Here is a 23,384-nt window from a genome sequence, read left to right on the forward strand (position 1 = left end):
TATATATATATATATATATATATATATATAGAAAGAGAGAGAGAGAAAAGGGGAACAGTAATGGAGGTCGGGGGACTGCATGTGGTACGGACAGGGGTCGCTTTGACCCGTCCCCCGCTTTTAGCAAAGCTGAGGTGTAGCGGACAACCTGTAGAGAGAGAAACCATACCAAATACATACAATACTGCAAGATTTTAGAGTGAGAAAAAAGAATATAGGCCACACTCTTTGGCATAATAATTTAGTAATATAGCATATAATAAAAGTATTATTTTTATATAGAGTTAAGCTCCCATATTTTAAAATATATTCGTATTTGTAATTTTTTTTAACTATTTAATCGCCTCAAAATTTATATAATAATAATAACAGTATATTTTATTAAATCTTTTTTACTAGTACTGCACTGCTGCATGGATATTTAGACGATTCAATAGCTAAAAAAATCACGAGCACAGATATTTCTGTTATTTTAAAAGCGTAGAAGCTCAACTCATTTTTATATTATAGAAATTTACATTATCAAAAAATATATTTGTTTTCTTAAATAATGCTATATTTATAAATAAATTTTATAATAATTTATAGAATAGCGTACACGACGGTATTTAATTGGTATGACTTACAAAATTGTATAGTTTATAAAATATTATGAGATTTTAATTGTAAGTAAAATAAATTTTTTTATATATTATGAAATTGCGATGATAACCACCATATAAGAAGGGCATAAAATATAAAGTCTAATTTGACAACACAGTGACTAAAAATACTATTTTTATACTACGAAAGATCAAAATAATTGTAAAACTACTTACAATTTTTACTCCCCTAATATTTTAAAATTATAATTACAACAATAATTTTATAGCGTCAAAAAAAAAATTGAAAGCACTTTTAAATTATTAGAATTATATGAATAGATTATTACGATTATGATTTGCTGAAATTTTTATGCGGTTGTCAGAATTATATCTATAAAATAAAAGGAAACAGTAAATAATTTACTGTTTGTATATGATGAGTAAGGCGGTAAATAATTCATTCCTTTTATAAAAAAATTGATAAATAGTGAATCGTTTACTGCTTTTATAAAATTTACCAAAATTTTTTCATACAATTATTTATCTAAACAAAAAATTTTGTAGAATCATTAAAAAAAAAGAAAAAAAAGGAGGTCCCCTTAAAAGCTAGGACCTAGAGAGAGAAGAGAGTAAGAGAGAGTGACTGAGAGAGAAGTTATAATCACTCTGTTCCTGCTCTGTTTTTGCTCTGTTTGTTTCCTGTGTCTCTCCCGTCTCTTCCGCTCTCTTTTTAGGTTTTTTTTTTTTTTTTTTTTTTTTTTTTTTTGGGGGGGGAGATATTTTTTCTTGGTGTATAGAATAAGTAGTATTAGTATCGTCGTGTTCAGTAACTCGGCCTCTGACGACCATTACGACGATGCGTCACTCCACTCACCACGTCTCCCCTCCCCCTACCACCTATCACTAAAACCCTAAACCCTAACCTAGCTGCGACCCTAACCCCTTACTTTACTCTCTCCTCCCTCGTCCGCTTCGCGCATTGGTGCCCTTGTTTGGGGCTTGCGGGAGCGCAATGGGATCGATCTCAACCGGTGGAGGAGGAGGAGGAGGAGGAGGCGCCGGCGCCGGCGCGGCGCGGCGGGTCGGTGTGCCTCGAGCTGTGGCACGCGTGCGCGGGGCCGTGATATCGTTGCGAGGAGGGGAGCTTGGTCGTGTACTTGCCCCAGGGCACTCGAGCACGCCGGCGACGGCGGCGCCGCGCCGCGCGGGGCTCGTTCGTTACGGCGTGCCCCGCACGTCTTCTGCCGCGTCGTCGACGTGAAGCTCATGTCGGTTTCCTTCGTGGTCATCTCCCATTTGATTAGAGGGTTTCAACGTGGGTTTGTTCTCTCCACTTGCTCTTGATTTTCTACGTTTTATTTTTTTTTTTTTTTTTTTTTTTTTTTTTAATTAGGCGGAGGCGTTGACGGATGAGGTTTATGCTCAGCTTTCGCTTGTCGCTGAAACTGAGGTAAGGGTTTCCTATTTTCAGATTTTTTTTCCCCTCTTTTTATTGAATTTTTGGGCCTATTAGTTCACAATGTGACTCAAAGAGTTGCAGTTTTGCTCTTTCTGAAGCTGCTGCAACTTTCATTTTAATGGAATGGGATTTTGGTATGTTTCCAAGATAGTTAGGAATGAAAATCTCCAGCTTGTTAAAAAGCAGTAAAAATGTCGCAGAAATAAGTTTGATTGTGGATTTCTCTTCTTTCTAAATGAGCTCAAACCAATCCCTTACTAAGCAAGCACATTTTTGGTTCGCATGAATTTTCACCGAAGTGTTGTTTGAGTAGAGATATTCAGCGAAGCATTACTAGGTATTTCATTAAAAATTTCCTGAAACAGCTCCGAAGTAGAGCTTTTGTTTTCGGGGCCCAAATTCACCATGGCAGAAGCAAATTTAAATGGTTCTCAAAAACTCATAAAAACAAACTTTTGTTATATATGTGATGATACCCATTGTCATTCCAAAAATGCCAGCGATTTTATTTATTCCGAAAAGCACACTTTCAGCTTACCTAATAGTTGGCTTTCGCTTCTCCAGTAAAGAAGTTGCTCAACAAGTTGCGCTCAAAGAGGTGCGAAATGGCTTCGTTGTCAATATATATCTCACCATTATTTGTTTGCTCAGGAGGTGGAGCAACGCATCCATGAGGCTGGCGTTGAAGGTGACGGGGAAATGGAGGACGATGACACCGAGAAGAGGTCGTCGATGCCCCATATGTTCTGCAAGACGCTCACTGCGTCAGACACGAGCACTCATGGTGGATTCTCCGTCCCTCGTCGAGCTGCTGAGGACTGCTTCCCTCCCCTGGTAAATACCATCACCTCGCTCTTTGTTCTATTTTAACATATCTTGCATGAGGTCTCTGTGACTTTCATATGCAGTCATAGAATTGTTGTTTTACTCTTGGTGCTTGCTTTTGATTCTTTGGGAAATGGAATAGGATTATAAGCAGCAGAGGCCTTCTCAAGAGCTCGTTGCAAAAGATTTACATGGCACGGAGTGGAGGTTTCGCCATATCTATAGAGGTACAGCGATGGGATTGAGGCCCTTTAATGCATCAAAAATAGGACGTGGTCTCTTAAGAACCTTATTGATCTTTCTACATTTATTATTCTTCCCTCTACTACTTGTTAAGATTTCATTTTTCGAATAGGAAAAGAAGTTTCTTTTCTTAGTGTTTTACTCCGAAGTTTCTTAACTGTGTAGCTAGCTTACATCTGTGGTTGGTGGATTTAGAAACTTTGGGTGCTTTTTTTCCTTTGGAAATCACATGCGTGTAATTCTGATAGGGGGAACTTTGTTGCTCAAAAACTTGTCTACTTTACAGGTGTTTTGAGTGTTTACTCTGATTAGAATACTAAATGGAATGAACTTTAGCTCATAATTAATAATTTGCAAATTTTGTTCTGTTGAGGATGACCAATGCGGCAACATTGAGAAACGTTGAAGTTTGTTGATGAAGATGCATACTTAGTTTACTTTCAAACATCAGGTTTTTTTTTTTTGTCATCCATATTTTTTCTCAATGTTGTCCTCATCTGTTTAATTAGTATTTGCTGAAACTAGTTACATCTGCGAATGTGAAGCATAAAACAGCTTTCTAGCTTAACTTTTCACCTTTATCGTTTTTTCTGTTGGCTTCTTGAGTTACAGGTCAACCACGTAGGCATCTGTTAACTACAGGGTGGACTGCATTCGTCAATAAGAAGAAGCTGGTCTCAGGGGATGCTGTGCTCTTTCTTCGGTAGGTATTTTTGGAATGCTGTTATATGTAATAGTTTTAATTTTTAAAGAACCTTCGCAATTCAAGGTTTTCCAACTTCTGCAGAAGCCACAGTGGGGAGCTAAGATTGGGCATACGAAGAGCTGTCCAACTAAAAACTGGAGCACCTTTTCAAGCACTCCATAACCAGAACTCGTGTATCAGCACCCTGGCTACTGTCGCTAGTGCTGTGTCCATGAAAAGTGTGTTCCACATCTATTACAATCCAAGGTTTGTAATTCTTTTAATCTCAGTCATGTTAATTGGCTGATTTGCTATGTTTTTGTATGTGCATCTTCTTGCGTCAAAAAGCTTTTGGCCCAAAGCTTGAGGATAGTCACTTTTGATAGGGTATTGTTCTTCTTCCTTATGATCACAAGGTTTAGCTCTTATCAGAGAATTAGACCTACCTGTTCTCAAGAGAAGTATTAACTTCAACCCAACTACACATTATGTTGATCAAGGAAATTCAAATATCTTGTTTTACTTTTTCAATGTAAATTTGTTCCATGCAAGAACTTCTAACAAACAGAAAAATAGAGGAAACATTCTTGTTGAGATTTCATGCTAAAATGAAGTATTACAGTGCCAACAGCTTTTTATTGAAAGCTAATATTCTAATTACGATATTTTGGGGAGTAGATGGAAAGTTAATTTTGTTTTGCTAAGGAGGAGAGAACTTGCTCTCCTGGAAAACTGCTTGTAACTTGTTAGAAAGTGTGATAAATTGAGGAACTGTGGAAAAGATCACCATCCAATGATCTTAATTCTTCTGAACAGAGGTAAAAATGGTGTAGAACTTTTCTCTGAAGCATCCAGTTGTGTCAAGGAAGCATGAAGCAGGGAATTATTTGGTAAACTTACTCTGAAGCTAGAGAAGGACGAGAGTTGTGAACAACATATCAGTTTAAGAATTAACTGATTTTACATTAAGAATAGCATCAGATGTCAGTTAAAGAAGAACATCTTTTTAGAGCAAAGCAATCACAAAAGGATTAGTATGTGAACTGCGTTCTGAATATCTGCCTTACTGCTTCCGCATTAACCAATTTTGAGATTTTCAGGGCAAGCCCGTCTGAGTTCATTGTACCTTATTGGAAGTTTACGAAGAGCTTCAGCCATCCATTTGCTATCGGAATGAGGTTTAAGATGCGATACGAAAGTGAGGATGCTGCAGAGAGAAGGTTTGCAGAATTCAACTAGCAAAAATTATCTTTTCTATAGTCGAAAATTAATAGTTGATTTGTTCCTGTGCAGATATACAGGACTGATAACTGGAATCAGTGACGTTGACCCTATAAGATGGCCTGGATCAAAATGGAGATGTTTACTGGTGCACGTTTGCACTTTGTCATATTAATCTTTATCATCATATAGTGCACATGTGAAGTTGGATTATCATGTTTGAATTTCGAATAAGATACAGCTGGGACAGCAGGGTCCTCTTTCTCTACCAGATACTGTTGATCAATGGCTATATACCTTGATGCTGAAATTCCTCATTCCGGGATCATTTGTTTTCATCAGGAGAAATTTAAAGCATTGTGTACTTTTTGTACATCAGAATTTTGTAGATACTTTTGCATCATTTTTGTGTCAACCCTAGTTATATGCATTTACCCAAAATGTTATGCTAGATTGCATGATCATTGATCAAAAATTTCCTTCCTGACTATAATACTAGACAATGATATCCAAGGATTAAAGTGCTGTGGTACAAGATTGTGCCGGAAACTTGCCAGTACGGTACGGCACGGTGCGTGCCGGACCATGCCTATGTGTGCCGATCACAAAAATATGTGTGTCGACACGTAATGGCACGAAATATTTATTTTCTTTAGCAATAAAGTATGCCAATTATTTATTATGTATTTTATCAAATTTTTTGAACTTTGTTGAGAAAATTTTATACTAATTTCAAGAATAGAGAGTTTTGAGTTGTACCATCGGCATGAGGGCTGTATCGTGTCGATATCTTGCTGGCACGATACGGCACGGTGGACACGGCCCGTGCCGATGGGCACTTTAATCCTTGATGATATCTATCTTGTTTACCATGTCTATTTGCCAAATATAAAAAAGAGAGAAACTATAATACGTGAACTAATGATGTTTTCTCTTATCGGAGCTTCTGTTTGTTAACTAGGATTTTACTAATTGTGGATCAGAGCAAATAGTTAAATCTGTAGCTCTTGTGGTGTTGCACCTGCTATATTTGTATTTGTATTTGTATTTGTATTTGTAGGTAAATTTCATCCTGCAGAAACTCAATTGTTTGTTAATGCTAGTTTTGTGATTTTCTTTAATTCATGTTTCTATTTTAGTGCATAAAACATTTTATCTCATGAAACTACCGACTGTTGTACAATGTTAATTGATTTGCTATAATTTTGTAGGTAAGGTGGGACGAGGATGTAGACATCAGTCGTCAAAATAGGGTCTCTCCATGGGAGATCGAGCCAACTGGTTCCATTTCAGGCTCCCATGGTCTCTCCCCGTCCAGCTCGAAAAGGGCAAAAATGTCTCTTCCCACGGTCAATTCAGAATTTCCAGTTCCGAGTATGTTCACATGACATTCTGGAAAAGGCTTGTTTGCTGAAAATAATCTTTCTTACTATTTCGTGATTCTCTTACTCCTTTCACAAATCTTTGCAGATGGAAGTGGTTCCACAGACTTGGGGGAATCTTCAAGATTCCACAAGGTCTTGCAAGGTCAAGAAATTTTGGGTTTTCGTACTCTTCGCGATGGTATGGATGTTTCAAGGAACACCCAATACCCATATGCTTTGAGTGGTTCGAGAAGTGGTGCTGGAAATCCAGTTGGAATCTCTGGATTTCCTCACCATTGTGCGGGCTTTGGCGAATCTTTTAGATTCCAAAAGGTCTTGCAAGGTCAAGAATTATTTCCTCATCATCGAGGAACTTTAGTTGATGCTTCTACAAGAAATTCTGGTTTTGGCTCGTCTGCTGCTTTGAATAGATGGCCTGGTCAAGCACAGGGATATGCTTCTTTCGCGCAGTCATCAAATCCGCCAACTCAAGCATCTTCTCCATCATCTGTGCTTATGTTTCAACCGACAAACACTGTGATCCCCCTTATTCAGACCGTGCATAGGCAATGGGATAAAGGTAACTAATATCAACCTACATTATATGCTTTCAGGTAATATCATACCATCTGATGCTAACCTTCAATTTATTGTAATCTGGTCCAGCTGTTAAGTGACTTCCAATTTTTCCTGATGGGAAAATAAGGCGACAGCTGATCAGCTGCCTTATTCACTCTCTCGGGAAAATTGCACTCCTCTTGATTGACGGACCTGATCATAATGGTTGGCTGTAACAAACTAAAATTTGGTGACCTAATTGAATTTTCATGATAAGCTCTGTCAGCCTTGTGGAAAATGGTGTCAGTTACTCTCAAGTTTCACCCTCTTGCAAGAAAAGTAGAAATTCCCTTACTAATCTCATTTATGTTCTAGGTGATTGTATCAACGAGCGCTTCGAGATGGGGAATGTCTACACTCGATATATTGCTAAGCCAGGGTTAAATAACAGGGATGTTAGCAGGAATGGTTGCAAACTTTTCGGTTTCTCGCTAACTGAGAGGATTCCTGTGACGGATGAAGGGGATAGCGGGGAGGTCAATTGTGAAACTGAATTTCAGGCTTCACGGCCATCACTGGAACGCAATTGTACTGCGGAAAGAGCTCTTTATGCTCTCTGCGCAGCTCCTCTTTAGGACGCTCTTTGCTCTTTATTATTAATAAGTACAGCAGGTTCGCAAGCAAGGGGAATGTTGCAGGGATGTTTTCTTGATGTTCCAAAGTTTCGTATAAGGTATTCTAATTTAGGAAGCTGCAGTGGTAACTTGATGTGCAAAGAATGATGACCGGGATCTGAACGGGATCAATCAGCAAAATGTTTGTTGTCCATAACTATGATGCAATTTTTATGATGTTAGCGGGCAATGAGGCTTAACAATTAACAGGTAGGGTCTTTTCCTTTGCGATTTTGCTCCTTAAAGTAGTACTGTGAATCACGAGCGTGGGCATTGATTTTAGCTTTTGCTATGTCTGCAGAGACTTTTTGGCAAGTTTGCCTCCGATATTTCGATAATGAGTTGTAGATGAAAAGCAGTACGTTCGATGGAGATGCTGCTGCCTTTATCAGATGAAGCACCTTTCTCCCTCAATTTCAACCAGTACGTGGTCTGCGATCGTCTTATAATTTGCATATAAATCTCGCATTTTCTTGGTTTGCTTCTTACCTGTATCTGTCCTTCTCGAATTCTGCTAAGTACTGGTTACGAACCTTATGTAAGTTAATTAGGTTAAACGTTCCCTTTAAATACCGTCAATGTTGGACCAAGAAATTGGTAATTTTCAGGTGTTTGTATGCCTCTATTTGTAGTAGTCTTTTTTGTTTCCGAAAGGTGAGTTGATTTTTATCTTCTGCATAATTTTGTCTAGGAAGTTTAGTACTTATTACTTGTTCTCTGCTTTGCAAGTTCATATATCACAGACCTCTGCATGTTCTGAAAGAGAATACTGGTGGAAGGGTTTCATGTTGATAACCAACCAATGGCTATGTAGCTATATCTTTGTTACAGTAGAGCAATTTGTAGGGTACCATTTTATGCTGTTGCACTTCGTAAAGTTAATGAAAAGCTTGAGAAGAGTATCATTTGTTTGTGGATATGATGTTCTTTGATTTGGAAGGAAAAATCATATGGAAATGAGCTCGAAAAATGGTCATCAAAGAGGAGCTCTAAAAGTAGAAGTTTAAAATTGAAGCTACTAATTTTGTTGTAGCGGTTGCGTCTTTGAATGGCTTGTTTAAAGAGCACTTTGAAGCACCAGCTGATTCACACAGGTGTTAAATGAAAATTCTCCTCTCCTTTTCATGAATAAAAGTTAAGGTAAAAGTGTATGGAGACCCTCGCAGCTACAGGGCATTTGGAAATGGTCCCCCCAACTTTGAACTTTTTTGTAGCGACCTTCTTATCAATGATGAATTTTTTGAATTATGTGATTTTAATAAAAGAAATTAAAGGATTTTTATCAAATTTATAAATGATTTTACCAAATAAATGGGTCTAAAATAATTATGGTTAATGGATAATAGAATCAAAAACTTTAACACCACTTTTAACTAAACTAATTCGCATAATTCAATTCTAAAAAATAAATAAATAAAGGGCTTTCAACAAAAGTAGTGAAGTTGAGAGAGCTATTTCAAAATAACCTAACAGGATTTTCATGCTTCTTTATCTTAAAATAAACAGAGGTTTTGAAATTTTTTAGAATGACAACCACTAATTCTTAGAGGCCACATTGATTACTTGTATAATGTCATAAAGGTAGATATACCATAGTGTCATTCTCACTACTTTGTTACCCAAATTGCACTAAAATAAATAATTAAACCCTATTTAGGTCCATGTGCACCCAAAAAAGATTGTTAGGGCTCACAAAAGTAGTCAAATGTCAATTATTGCGTCAAATAAAAAAAAATTAAATAAATCCATCTCCCCTTTGTCCCCTGTGGATAGTGGATACCTACAATCTCTCAAAACTTTATTAAATGATGGTAAAAATGTATAAAATTTTACCTCAATCACCACCTATTTGCATTTAACTATCTAACCTATAAAAATTTTAATTTTAGCATCCAATTTTTTAATTTATTTAATAAATGCATCGTAATTATAAATTTATTATTGACGAGCTAACTAAGAATATAATAAGAGTCTGCTTGGTCCACAGTTTGTAATATTTTTGGTAACTTTTCATGTTATCTATTGAAAATATTCAAATCATTATTATTCAACTCATATTAGACAAGTATGAAAGTGTTAGTAAACTAGTAAAATCATTATAGATTCTCGGCTAGTAGGAGTATGTACAATGAATTAGGAGACATTCTCATTTTCGAATTTAATAAAAGAATATATTAGTTCATAATAACCATCCAACTTAAGTGACTTGATAAGCTAGTATCAAATATGTCACTCGAAATATAAAATATAAATATTTTTGAAATATTACATGTCTTGAACCAAACCGCTCTCAAGAGATAAGTCCACCAACTAGCACATTAAACCATATAAATTTTGTGTTTAAATGAATAAGAATAAGTTAGAAATAATGCCAACTAAGGAATTGGAATTACATGGGAAATGAACAAGTGGTAGACCATGTCAATCAATTTTCCCATTTATCAACATGAATACGTCAATATATATCTAAGGAGAAGTAAATAAAATTTTCTTAACTTTTCTTAAATTTTTTATTTTAAAAAATGATTGATATATAGCCCCTCACATATTTTTACATGTAGGTCCCACTAATTTATGAAAATTATATGTAATAAATATTGTCATTAAAATTTTTTTAAGCTATAAATTATGTGTATTGCTATTTTGTAGTTTAAAAAGTTGGTAAATTGTGTGCAAGAACTTTTTTTAAAAAAAATTAACGAAATTATGAGTAAATTATAACTTATGTATGTTGCTACTTAAAAAGTTTTTGGAGTAACTATAATTTATGCATATTGTACTTTTTGATTTGAAAAGTCGGTAAATTATATGCAATAACTAATTTTTATTTTCATTTCAAAAAAAAAAAATTATGTAAACAATAGGTTATTTATAAAGTGGAATAAAATTATGATATTGATTTCTAGTGATAGACAAGTTTTTTACCTAGCATTTGAGCTGTTGGAAAAAAAAATACAGTAACAATTCAATTGTGATTAACTATTTAACAATTTTATAATTAATTTAAATAATAAATTTACAGTTAAATGCCATGAATATTTCAAAAATTATTCAAAAAGAAAGAAAAAATTAGATCAATCTGGAAGCGCGCGTAGCACTGCCCTAAGTTGTATTCCCGTATTTCATGCAGGATTAACTGAAAACACCGCTCTAAGATACGATCAGAATTTCTCTTCCTGCAAGTATGAATATAAAAGAGATTGACAAAGACTCTTTCAATAACCGACAATAAAAAAATTAAATAAGGAGAATAGAATAATAAAGACATGAAAATATCTCTCAAATAAAATTTGCTTTCTCACTTTTCTTTGTCAATGATATTCGTACATGAACAGCAGACAATCTATCTATATAGAATATATAATTGGTTAGGTTACATCATAATCACAAAGGTGGCTTTTGGAGAAGCCACCTCTCCATTATAACCCGTAGCCAATAAGAACATGTCTTTTTAGAGTACTAGCTAGGACATTCAAAAAATTGATGTAGAGAGAGAGAGAGAGAGCTTTGTCAATATCCTAACTTGGGAGTGGACCACAACTAAGAAATATTATCAATAAAATTATATAAAACAATTAAATTTGGTTACTTAGTTTCGTACGAACAATACGTCACATAAAAAATTAAAAAAAAAAAAACATGAAGAGAAACAATATTAAATAGCCAATTTGATTAAAGAGGTTTGAAGTTGACTTAGGAATATTAATAGGATATAAATAAAATGTGCATCATATAGTTTATATATATATTTTTTTGTAGTATAAGAATATATAAAATGAATATGCTTTCACATGTGATCATACCACAAAATGCGTATAGTGAGAAAACAAGCTTGGTGAGAGTTGGAAAGCAAGAAAGAGCGCAAGACAAATTTAAAAATGCCTTCTATTTTTATCAACTTAAGTAAATTAAAATCTGGTCCTTTGATAGTAACTAGCATAAAATCCGAGCTTCGCCGTGAATATATATAGAGTGCGTCTGGGGTGCTTCGGAAGCACGGAGCGCTCCGTGCTTCCACTTTGTTTTCGATGTTGGGACTTTCAAATCGACGATCGGCTCCGTTAGACTTGATCTAGAGTATTTGAAGTATCTAGAAAATAAATTTTGCGATTTTTCGATATCAATTGCCTAGTGATCGAAGTGGCTCAAAATCAACGGCTGAAAATAAAAATCTCACAAAATATGATGATATGACATTAAAATTTTAGATCAAAGTTATTGATCTTGTTTTATATGGTATAAAGAATTTTCTATCAAAATTTCACGTGATTTGGATATTTCTACACCGTTAAACTTGCAACCGGCTCACCACGGCCGTTAAAATTATTGATTTTGAGCCCCTTCGATCACTAGGCAAATGATATCGAAAAATCGCAAAATTTAATTTCTTGGTACTTTAAATACTCTAGATCAACTCTAACGGAGCCGATCGTCGATTCGAAAGTCCGAACATCGAAAACAAAGTGGAAGCACGGAGGCTCCGTGCTTACGAAAGCATACCAGCCCACTCAATATATATATATATATATACATATATATATATATATATATATATATATTTCAGCTACTATATTCTTATGAGTACAATCGCTCTCGTACTCATAATTTATTTTCGATGATAGAGCTTCCGAATCGACGATGCATACCGTTAAATATTATTTAGAGCATTTAAAACTTCTAGAAATCAAATTTCATAATTTTTCGACATCATTTACCTTATGATCAAAAGTTCTTTTAGCGGCCGATATGAAATACTTGCTAGTTTAACGGTGTAAAAGAATTGGAATAGGTTGAATTTTTGATACAAAATTCTATTCACAATATAGATAAAGGTCAATAACTCTGATCTTAAATTGAAAGATCCAATCATTCATTTTCAGGACGTCGTTCGATTTTAACCGTTCATTTTATGTCCGTTTGATGGACTTTGTTATGATTTTGAAAAATTACAAAATTTATTTTTTAAAAATTTCAAATACTCTAGATCATATTTAACGGAGTGGATCGTCGATTCGGATACCCCATCATCAAAAATAATTTATAAGTACGAAGGGTCCAATACTTATAAAAGTATAGTAACCTTATTTTATATATATATATATATATATATATATATATATATATATATATATATATATATATATATATATATATGTGATATTTACTTTTATTTGCTGAAGGCTACCAGGGAAGATTCGGCCTCAAGTTTTTTGGCACAATTCTACGACATCCTTGGCCTCGGCCAAGACAGAATACGCTCAAGGGCTATTTAGAAAAGCCTGATTGCCTTGTTGCATGGATGATTTTATTTTCCACNGTAAATTTTCGAAATCATAATAAAGTCCATCAAGTGGGTATAAAATAAACGGTCAAAATCGAACGACGTCCTAAAAAAGGATGATCGGATCCTTCATTTCAAGATCGGAGTTATTGATCTTTATCTATGTAGTGAATAGAATTTTATATCAAAAATTAAACAAATTTCGATTCTTTAACACCGTTAAACTAGCAAGTACTTCATACTGACTGTTAAAAATTATTAAATTTGTGACCTCTTGATCGTAAGGTAAATGATGTCGAAAAATTATAAAATTTGATTTCTAGAAGTTTTAAATGCTGTAAATAACGTTTAACGGTATGGATCGTCGATTCGAAAGCTCTATCATGAAAAATAATTTATGAGTACGAGGGCTTATATATATATATATATATATATATATATATAATAGATTTTTTATATTATATATTTACATGAATATCAAATCCGTACGAGATCCACGCCTTACAGTTGGTAGATGTGGCAAGCCAAGAGGACACGACAATTAGCTGAGCATGACGGGCGGGCCAGGGGCCAGTCGTAGTCCACTGTGACGACTGGCCCTGCGCGACGGCTAAGATAATAATAGTATTTTACTCTATCATCTTTCTCTCAATATGGCAATATTTTTTTTTTTTGCTCTTCGTTTTTTCATTGCCCTCTCTCTCTCTCTCTCTCTCTCTCTCTCTCTCTCTCTTGTGAAATAGGTGTATTAATAAGGTAAAATAAATTTTAGAAAACTTCAAATACTATTCTTGTTTGGCACTTTTTCATTTTAGTACTCTCTCTCTCTCTCTCTTTTTTGAAATAGGTGTATTAAGGTCAAAATAATTTCTAGAAAACTTCAAATACTATTCTTGTGGTTTCGCACTTTTTTATTTTAGTACCCTATGATTTAAAATGTATCACTTTTGTACTCTGTGATTTTTTTTTGGTTATTTTCTCCACTAATTTTTTTCATTAAATCAGTGATAAAGTTAAAACTAAAAGATACTAAAGTGAATATTTGATAAACCATAGGTAGAGTACCTGAAGTTTGTTGTATATGATATAATAAATAATTAACAGAGAGAATGACAAAAAGAAAAAATATTAAAATCACAGGATATACTTTAAAACATGCCGTATTAAAAATGAGAAAGTGCGAACTACAGGAGTAGTATTTAAAATTTACTCTAAATTTTTTACTCTCTCTCTTCTTTTTATATCTCAGGCAGAAAAAGATAGAGAGAGAGAGAAAACCACCTATGAAGAACTAAGGACTTACTAAGCATGACAATTAATTTTGTTGGAGAAAATTCAAAATTTTATATTTAATTTTTTTTATTCTTTTATTTATTATTTTTTCTACATAATATTTATTATTATTATTATTAATTATTTAATTAAGGAATCGTCGCATTCGTGCATTCGAGTTCTCCTTGCCCTAATTAAAGGGGCTAATTAAGGGAATGTGAATGTTGGAATATATTCCCACATTCTACACCAGGATATATTAGTATAGGACTGTGCTTCGTGACAGGTAGATAGTATTACAGTTAATTAATATATATAATTTTTTAAATTTTAAACTTCAAATAATTTATAATACAAAATACAAAACAAACTTATGTATTCTTTTATATATTATAAAAACTATTTTTTTTACTAATATTTTTAACTTTCAGTATTCGTAGAGTTAAGGTATTCTAATAATTTTACTTAAACATTCAGTGTAATTTAATAATTTTAGTAACTATTTTATATAGTATCCCTGGTATACAGCATTTGAAGCTTGTCGACAAGTCGTGAGGGTGTTGGGACAAGTCCGAGTCGCGTTGGCGCGAAATAGACGCAAAACGGACTCAGTGGGGACGCGAAAGAAGGAGTTAATATCGAAATCTGCAAATTGCAGATTTTTTACTTGTTGTACCGGTACAACATCAGAGGTGTACCGGTACACTTTTTGTACTAGTACAACATTGGTGGTGTACCGGTACACTTCGCCTGTTTCCGCGCAGCTACTCTTGGGTTGCCGTTTGTACCGGTACAGTTGCCAGTGTACCGGTACACCAGGGTAGGTAAGAGGGCAAATTGGTTTTTTCTTGCCTCGTTTGCATCACCCTCGCTCCCCATTACTATTAGAACGTAGAGGAGAGCTGAGAGGGAGAGTTTTTACCGTTTTCTTCTCCCCTCTCTCTCTAGACTTGATCCGTTCGTGGAGGAGCTCGGGTGGAGTTGTTTCATCGCCGATGTCGCATCGCGGAGCCGTTCGAGCACACGAGCGTTGTGGTGACTGCGTTGGGAGGCCGAGCGAGCGTGTGATTCCACCGTTTCGACGTCGCGCCGGTGTTGGATTAGCGTTTGAGGTGGGTTTATCATCGAATTTCTACTCCTAAAGTCTCAGTTAACGGCAAGTATATTTTGTGTTATGCATTTCATGTGTAATAGCTCGAATTCGTGGATTGTTCATGACTTTGACATCTAAACTGAATTTGAAGCATAGTATTATTGGTGGATGACTTATACATGCGGACTTGGATTTGACTTAGGAGAAAATCCGCGATTCTAACTCGTCATATGCTTATATTACCAGATTTAGCTTTAGGAGCCTGTTATTTGGTATCGCCGCAGTATCAGTGTGGTGGATACCCCAGGTAGTGTAGATTGCTATTACGCTCATGCTGGGATGCCGAGTCTATTTTTACAGTAGTGTTCAGACTGTTCCGGACTGTTGGGGGCCGTCGGGATTGACGGTGGACTCAGATTGCCGTTTTGGCATCAGATTGTGCCGAGGGCACGTGACTCGTTGGTTGTTAGACCAGTTGGACCCGATATACTTGACTATAGTCTAGGAGAGCCTGATTGAGCTCGACAGATATACGCTTGCATACTTGATTGGGTAGCGCCCATGAGTGCCACACCGGAATCGGACTTAGTACTTCTGCGTTGATGTCGAGGTGTCCTGTTCGGACTTGCTATCCACTGACTGCTTAATGTAGAGGTAGCTTTAGCTTCGACAGGCGGGACGGGTGTGTTCACAGTCCTTGAGACGGGTACGGTTACAGTCCTGAGTGAGATTGCATCAGGATTGGCATTTTCTACAGATTGTTAGTGTTAGAGTATAATAGTATAATGGTTCTTAACTGTAGATTTTGTTCCAGTATTATATACTATCCCAGCTCCCTTCTGTAACTTAATAGGTGGACCGATGATGTTGAGGGCGGCACCCACTGAGGACTACTTGTTTTTACATACAGTAGTTCTCACGCCCAGTTGTTCCTTTTCGTTTTGCAGATCCGTCGTTGTCGGCTGCTGCTGATCCTGATCGTAGCAAGGGCGTTGCGAGTTAGAGCCCTTCCAGACGAGGTAGAGCTAGTGGAGTACCAGTTACAGGTTGTTGTAGTTTTTGGTTCATTACATACTGATGTTATACCTCGCTAGAGCGAGTGTTTTTGTACCAGGATACTGTGTATATACTGATCCATTTTTATTATATACTCATGTTCATTTTTCCTAGCAGCTCTATACTACTGGTTGTAGTGTTGTATTATTACAGGTACAGTTACAGCTTCGCTTCGTGTACGGAAAATTTTTTTTATATATACGGCGGGTCTGTTGGCGTGCCCGAGAAAATGAGTAATCCGGGGCGTGACATTTTATAAACAATTTTTTAATTTAAAAGTTAAAATTAGAGGAATTATTCTAAACTACCAATTACATAAGATCATCTTTACCTTACTAAAATTTATTGAAAAAAGATGTTATTATTTGTACATAGTGTATATTAATACACCATATACCGCAATTTATATTAGAGAACTAATTTCTAATATCAAAATGTAATTAAATATATATAAACTATGAAGTCTAATAATTTAAATATATTTGTTGAATTAAATTTTAAATTCATTATTATTGATTTGAAGCATGTGGTGTATGTAATTATATACATTCAGTGTAGAGAAATACTTAACTATGGACTGGGATCTTTGAAAAGCTCTTTTTCATATGTCTAAGAAAGAGAAATTTTTGCTTGCAACTAATATATATACTAATATCTCATATATCGTAAGTATATTACATGATTGATAAAATATATAATAGTTAGTATTTAAAATAAAATATGATATAGTATAATATAATATAAAATATAAAATATTTTAATAATTTATTATATTATAAAAGTTTATTTTTTATTCGTATTTTTTATTCCGTCTACGACAAAATTGGCGCTTTAGATACCGTTTGATATGGATATGAAGTGGGAACAAGAGAGTTATCCCGCCCTTTATACCCAAACACCCATCGCTATGGGTGGGTACAAGCTGTTCCCACCCATAGCGGGTTATTCTTGATTTTAAATTTTAAAATTTTAATTTTAATTTTTAAATTTTAAATTTTTAATTTACTATTTTAAATTTTAATTTTAGATTTCAAATTTCAAAATTAAAATTTTAAATTAAAAAATATAAATAAGAAATTTAAAAATTTAAATTCAAATATAGTATAAAGGGTCATACCATTATTTTTTATTTGTAACTATCAATTATTTTTCTTATTTTATCTTATCTATCCAAACGTTATTTTTTTTTATTTCCGAGAACAATCAAATTTTCATCCAAACACAAAATTGATCTAATTCTCGTATATACCTAAACTTGTATTTATCCCAAATATAAGTTAATTTTTAGGAAAAACTTCAAAAAACTCCATGTGGTTTCACACTTTTTCATTTTAGTACCCTATGGTTTAAATTGTATCAAGTTAGTATCATGTGGTTTCTCACTTTATCATTTTAGTACCCTGTGGTTTAAAGTGTATCAAGTTAGTACCCTGTGATTTTGCACTTTATCACTTTAGTATCATGTGGTTTCACACTTTATCACTTTAGTACCCTATAGTTTAAAAAAACCTACAGGGTACTAACTTGATACCAATTAAAACCACAGGGTACTAAAGTGATAAAGTGCAAAGTCACAGGATACTAACTTGATACACTTTAAACCACAGGGTACTAAAGTAATAAAGTGAGAAATCATAGGGTACTAACTTGATACATTTGAAACCATATAGTACTAAAATAAAAAAAATTAAAATCACAAGGGAGGTTTTTGAAGTTTTTCCTAATTTTTAATTATATCCGAACATATGAAGCCTTTTAAGGATAATTGTAAACAAAACACATCCCCTCATCTTATAAGATCTATACACCCAACTCCCCAATCCCCCAATTCTCTCTCTCTCTCTCTCTCTCTCTCTCTCTCTCTCTCTCTCTCTCTCTCTCTCTCTCTCTACCATTCTCCTTGATCAATGAAACACCAATTTTTTCTCTCTCTACTATCTCTCTCCCTCTTATCACTACTACCCTCCTCCTCCTCCTCCTCCTCAGCTTCTCTATCCAGTACTATCTACAAAGGCGCATCCTTTTCAATAGAAGGGAACGAGGGAGAGCCCATTCTCACTTCCCCGGACTCCGCCTTCGCCGCGGGGTTCTACGCCGTCGGCGCCAACGCCTACTGCTTCGCCATCTGGTTCGCCGGCTCCGCCGAGAAAACCGCGGTTTGGGCCGCGAACCGCGACTTCCCGGTGAACGGCCGCGGCTCGAGGCTCACCTTCGGACACGATGGCCACCTCGTGCTCACCGACGTCGACGGCTCCGTAGTCTGGGACAGCACTGCCGCCGCCGCCGCTGCTATCGAAACTGGTACTTGCTCTGATACCGATAGTTCTTAAAAATAATAAACTATAACACATAAATTATTTTTGATATAGAACGTGATACTTACTCTAATACCTTGTTGTTGAAAAATAACATGCTGTAACACATAAATATTTTTTTGATGTACAAATCGGTATTTGCTTTGATATCTGTTGGGAAATAGTAAGTTATAATGTTTTGAATCTATTTTTGATGTCATCGATAATGGTTAATAAAGTACCAACTAGCATGTATGGCCACTAAAATTTTATGCTTTTTGAATGGCCATCACATCAACTTCGTTTAATTAATTTTCTTAGTACAATTAGTTGAATAATTTTAGTCAAATATATTAGATTATTAAATTTAATAATATTTTTGTTAAATTTAATAATTTTAATGGTACATTTAACTGATTCATAAAGATTCTTAACTAAATAGAACAAGTCAAATCACACAAAATAAAAAACTAAAAGATGTGAACGAAAGAAGAAACAAAAAAAAATAAAGTTAGAGGTGGTGTTTTGGTACAATTTAACCTTAATTTTAGTAACCGCGGGAGCTCATTTCGAGCCGAATACGAATTGGTTAACAACAACGAGCGGAACTGCCAGCCATATTCAGAAGTATTCCAACTTTGCAGGCACCGCCGCAGCAATTGGCGGCGCCGCCACTTCCGCCGCCGCCGTCGAGGCGGGGCTCCTCGACACGGGAAACCTGGTGCTGCGAGACGGGTCGGGACGGACGGTGTGGCGGAGCTTCGACTACCCGACCGACACTCTGCTCCCGACGCAGGCGCTGACGAAGGGGAAACGCCTCGCTCCCGATTCGGCCCAGACGCGTTTCAGGCCGGGTACCACAGCTTGTACTTCGACAACGACAACGTGCTCCGGCTCATGTACGACGGGCCCGACATCTCCAGCATCTACTGGCCCAGCCCCGACTACAACGTCTTCCAGAACGGCCGGACCAACTACAACAGCACCCGACTCGGCGACTCTGCCGCCGACTCCGGCCCGTTAACGAAACGCCGCCGCATCACCCTCGACTACGACGGGAACCTCCGAATCTACAGCTTGAACGAGACGGGCCGTTACTGGAACGTCACGTGGGTCGCGATCGCCGAGCGCTGCAACGTCCACGGGCTCTGCGGGGCCAACGGGATCTGCACGTACTCACGTGCGGTCACGTGCGCCTGCCCCCCGGGCTACGAGATGAGCGACGCGCGGGATTGGAACCGAGGGTGCAGGCCCACGTTCAATTTGAGCTGCCAAGCGCGCCAAAAATCGCAGCAGCAGCAGCAGCAGCAGTTTCACTTCGTCGAGCTCCCGCAGACCGACTTCTACGGGTTCGACCTCGGGTTCAACTCGTCCATCTCGTTCGACGACTGCAGGCGGATCTGCGCGCAGAGCTGCTTGTGCCTCGGCTTCGGATACCGGCTCACGGGGACCGGAGTTTGCTATCCCAAGATCGCGCTTTTCAACGGCTACACCTCGCCGAACTTTCCCGGAAACTTCTATTTGAAAGTGCCGAGAACTGTTGGAGCATCTGAATCGACGATTCGTTCCGTGCTCAGGTGCGGGAACGCTAGTGCGGAAGTTGAGGTGGGGTCTGCTAGTATGTACGGAAAGAACCGGAACAGCACAAAGTGGGCATACCTCTACGTGTTCGCTCTGGCGCTCGGTGCTCTCGAGCTTCTGTTTGTTGTAACCGGGTGGTGGTTCCTTTTCCGAAAACACGATACGTCGAAATCTGTGCAGGAAGGGTATAAGATGATATCCAGCCAGTTCCGGAGGTTTACTTACCGCGAGCTGAAAGAAGCGACCGGGAAATTTAAAGAAGAGTTAGGGAGGGGAGGGGCGGGCGTGGTGTACAGGGGGGTTCTCGAAGACAAAAGAGTGGTGGCGGTGAAGAAACTGACGGATGTATCGCAGGGCGAAGAGGAATTCTGGGCGGAGGTGAGCGTGATCGGGCGGATCAACCACATGAACTTGGTTAGGCTCTGGGGGTTCTGCTCCGAAGGCCGGCACCGGCTTTTGGTCTATGAGTTCGTAGACAACGAGTCGCTGGACAAGTACTTATTCGGAAGCAGCAGTAGCAGTGGCAGCGGCCGAACACTCAGTTGGAACCAGAGGTTTAAAATTGCTTTAGGGACTGCGCGGGGATTGGCCTATCTACACCACGAGTGCCTCGAGTGGATCATCCACTGCGACATCAAGCCCGAGAACATACTGCTGAACCGAGATTTCGAGCCCAAGATTGCAGATTTCGGGCTCGCGAAGCTGTCGAAGAGAGACGGGTCGGACCTCAACTTATCGAAAATGAGGGGGACGATGGGGTACATGGCTCCCGAATGGGCACTGAATCTCCCCATCACCGGAAAAGTCGATGTGTACAGCTTCGGGGTTGTGCTATTAGAGGTCGTGACCGGAAGTAGGATATCGAGTTGGGTCGGAGAGAACGGGGAAGAGAGGGAACTAAGGAGCTTTGTTAGGGAAGTGAAGCAGAGGTTGTTGGGCCGCGAAGAGAAATCGACAATCACGGGTATAGTGGACGGTAAGTTGCACAGGCAATTCGATTACGATCAGGCGGCAGAGATGGTGAGAATAGCGGTATCCTGTCTCGAAGAAGAGAGAAGCAAGCGACCGACGATGGACGAAATAGTGAAAGCTCTTACGAAATATACATGAGCCGTCGATCTCTCGTCATTCGCCGTACTGATGATTGTAAAGAGCAAGAAGAACGATCGATCTGTCGACTGCTCGCTTGTGCAGTGCATTGAATTTTTCCTCAATGACCAACATGTTTTGTTGATAGGATAGAAACATTTAGTATTTACAGAGCAGCATATGTTTTTAATAGCAAATACTGTTTCTTTCTTGTAGCATCATACTATATTTTGTTTCGGCAGTCCAGGAGGCTACTTAGTTTATTTTGTTTTGTTTCATTTTACCAACGTACACTTTGTTGGAAATCTGGTACTCGTCCCGGTACCGGATCTCGTGAATCCGCAACCCGCTCCGATACCGACTGCTGTGGATCCGGTATCAATTGTTGGGATTCCGCAACGAAAATGTCAAATCGGATTTTTACCATAAACCCGTCTCCTCAGCAAAAGCTGATACAATCATAAAAGAGAAAAATATGCAAGTAAAATAAGATTCATTAAATAAGAGAAGATTACACCTGACTCCTCACAGAGTAGCTACAACCCGAGCCCTCTTTCTGAATCTCTTCTACCCTTCTCTCGTCTTCTATAAACCCATAAAGAAGACAATCCTTCACATGCACCCGTGCACTAGGTGCACTCAAAGCATAATTAAATAACTCTCTCTCTCTCTTTTTCTCTCTCTCGTACGGCAACCCAAGAGACTCTCTCTCTCTCTCTCCCGTACTTCCTCAAAAACAAACCCACAAAGAGCTATTTATAAGGCTCCACTAAAATGTACCCCAATCCTAATATATTTAGAATTTCTACTCCAATTAATATCTAAATCTATCTTAATCAATCTCTAATAGATTTAAATATTAATCCTAATCTAGTTAGATTTATCCTCTAATTAATATTTAAATCTTAATTTATCTCAAACAGATTTAAATATTAATTCTTATCCAAATAGAATTTAACTACAAATCTAACCAAATCCTAAGTCCTTAAATTATGAGACGGGTGACATTTGGTAATCAAACTAAATATAATTTTACTTGCATGTTAGAAAAATTAGGATTTTTTTTTTGTGTATGAAATGATCTCATGCAAGCAATATAGGTAAGGGGCAATTGCTTATATACTCCTGAAAATATTGTTGACTAAAAATATTTTATTTGTTTGTTAATAGTTAAGTTGGCTAATAAGCACCTAACCTGAAAAAATAGAGTTTCTAAGCCTTATATGATAACAAGAAGAAATGTGTGACATGTATGGGAGATAATTAAACTCAAAACAAATCTAGTCGTGTGTTAGAAAAATAAGGGTACGTTTTGACCCTTTGCATGTTAATAAGATAATTGGACATGCGTGTGCGTTTTGGGAACCTTGGAAATAGGTTAAACTAGCTAGTGGTATCTAAACTTAGATCAAAATCTAAGGTGGAACTTAGCGACTTGAGAACTCCAAGCTAAACATAAGTTAGAGAATCGTTTGTGTTATAGACATGGTGGAACCCTAGAAATTATGACAACTTAGAGATGTGACACTGACATAGGTTGCGACGTTCCGAAACGGTCAAATAGGAGATGTTGATCATGTTTTGACTCCAAATATAGTGGCAAGAGTAGTTGATCGCTTTCCACTTCTTAGACAGTATCATGACATGCCGATCATTGTTGACTCCCTATGTAGTTTCTAGAGATGTCGATCTTCTTTGACTCCGAATGACTATTGGGTTTGGCGATATTGATCAACCTCGATGCCAAGTACCTACCAATTGGAGAGTAGTACGATCTCTCTCAGCTCTCCAAAAAATTAATTTAGTGAGCAATGGAACCAATCCGATAGACGATTGGAGACGTGTGGCATAAAGAATATACTGCACATGGGATGTATGTAAGAAAGTGAAACCAAACTAGAAGCTGGTTAAGGCCTGAACCAAGGTAAATAGTGAATTAAAACTATGAACTGGTAGCTAGCATAGTGGTAAACTGGGAAGACACGTATCAAGGACACAATGGTATCTTGTAAAATTGAGACATTATAGTTGTATTTTCAATTATTGTATTTTTATAGTAGAAATATATATTTGTTGTTATAGAATTATCTATTAAAGTTCTCATT

The 23,384-nt window shown here is 37.0% G+C and overlaps 1 protein-coding gene and 1 pseudogene across 1 annotated transcript; both read left to right on the forward strand.

Annotated features, from left to right (window-relative positions):
* On the forward strand, nucleotides 1,962–8,280 carry LOC109722493 (auxin response factor 15-like). The gene is made up of 11 exons (XM_020250573.1): nucleotides 1,962–2,034; nucleotides 2,695–2,877; nucleotides 3,011–3,095; nucleotides 3,724–3,814; nucleotides 3,899–4,063; nucleotides 4,897–5,016; nucleotides 5,090–5,165; nucleotides 6,229–6,391; nucleotides 6,488–6,961; nucleotides 7,315–7,823; nucleotides 7,915–8,280. The coding sequence occupies exons 2-10, from the start codon at nucleotides 2,743–2,745 to the stop codon at nucleotides 7,572–7,574; spliced, it is 1,569 nt and encodes a 522-aa protein (XP_020106162.1). The 5' UTR covers nucleotides 1,962–2,034; nucleotides 2,695–2,742; the 3' UTR covers nucleotides 7,575–7,823; nucleotides 7,915–8,280.
* On the forward strand, nucleotides 18,184–21,562 carry LOC109722454 (annotated as a pseudogene).

This window comes from Ananas comosus, linkage group 16, assembly GCF_001540865.1.
Source record: "Ananas comosus cultivar F153 linkage group 16, ASM154086v1, whole genome shotgun sequence".
NCBI classification, from domain to species: domain Eukaryota; kingdom Viridiplantae; phylum Streptophyta; class Magnoliopsida; order Poales; family Bromeliaceae; genus Ananas; species Ananas comosus.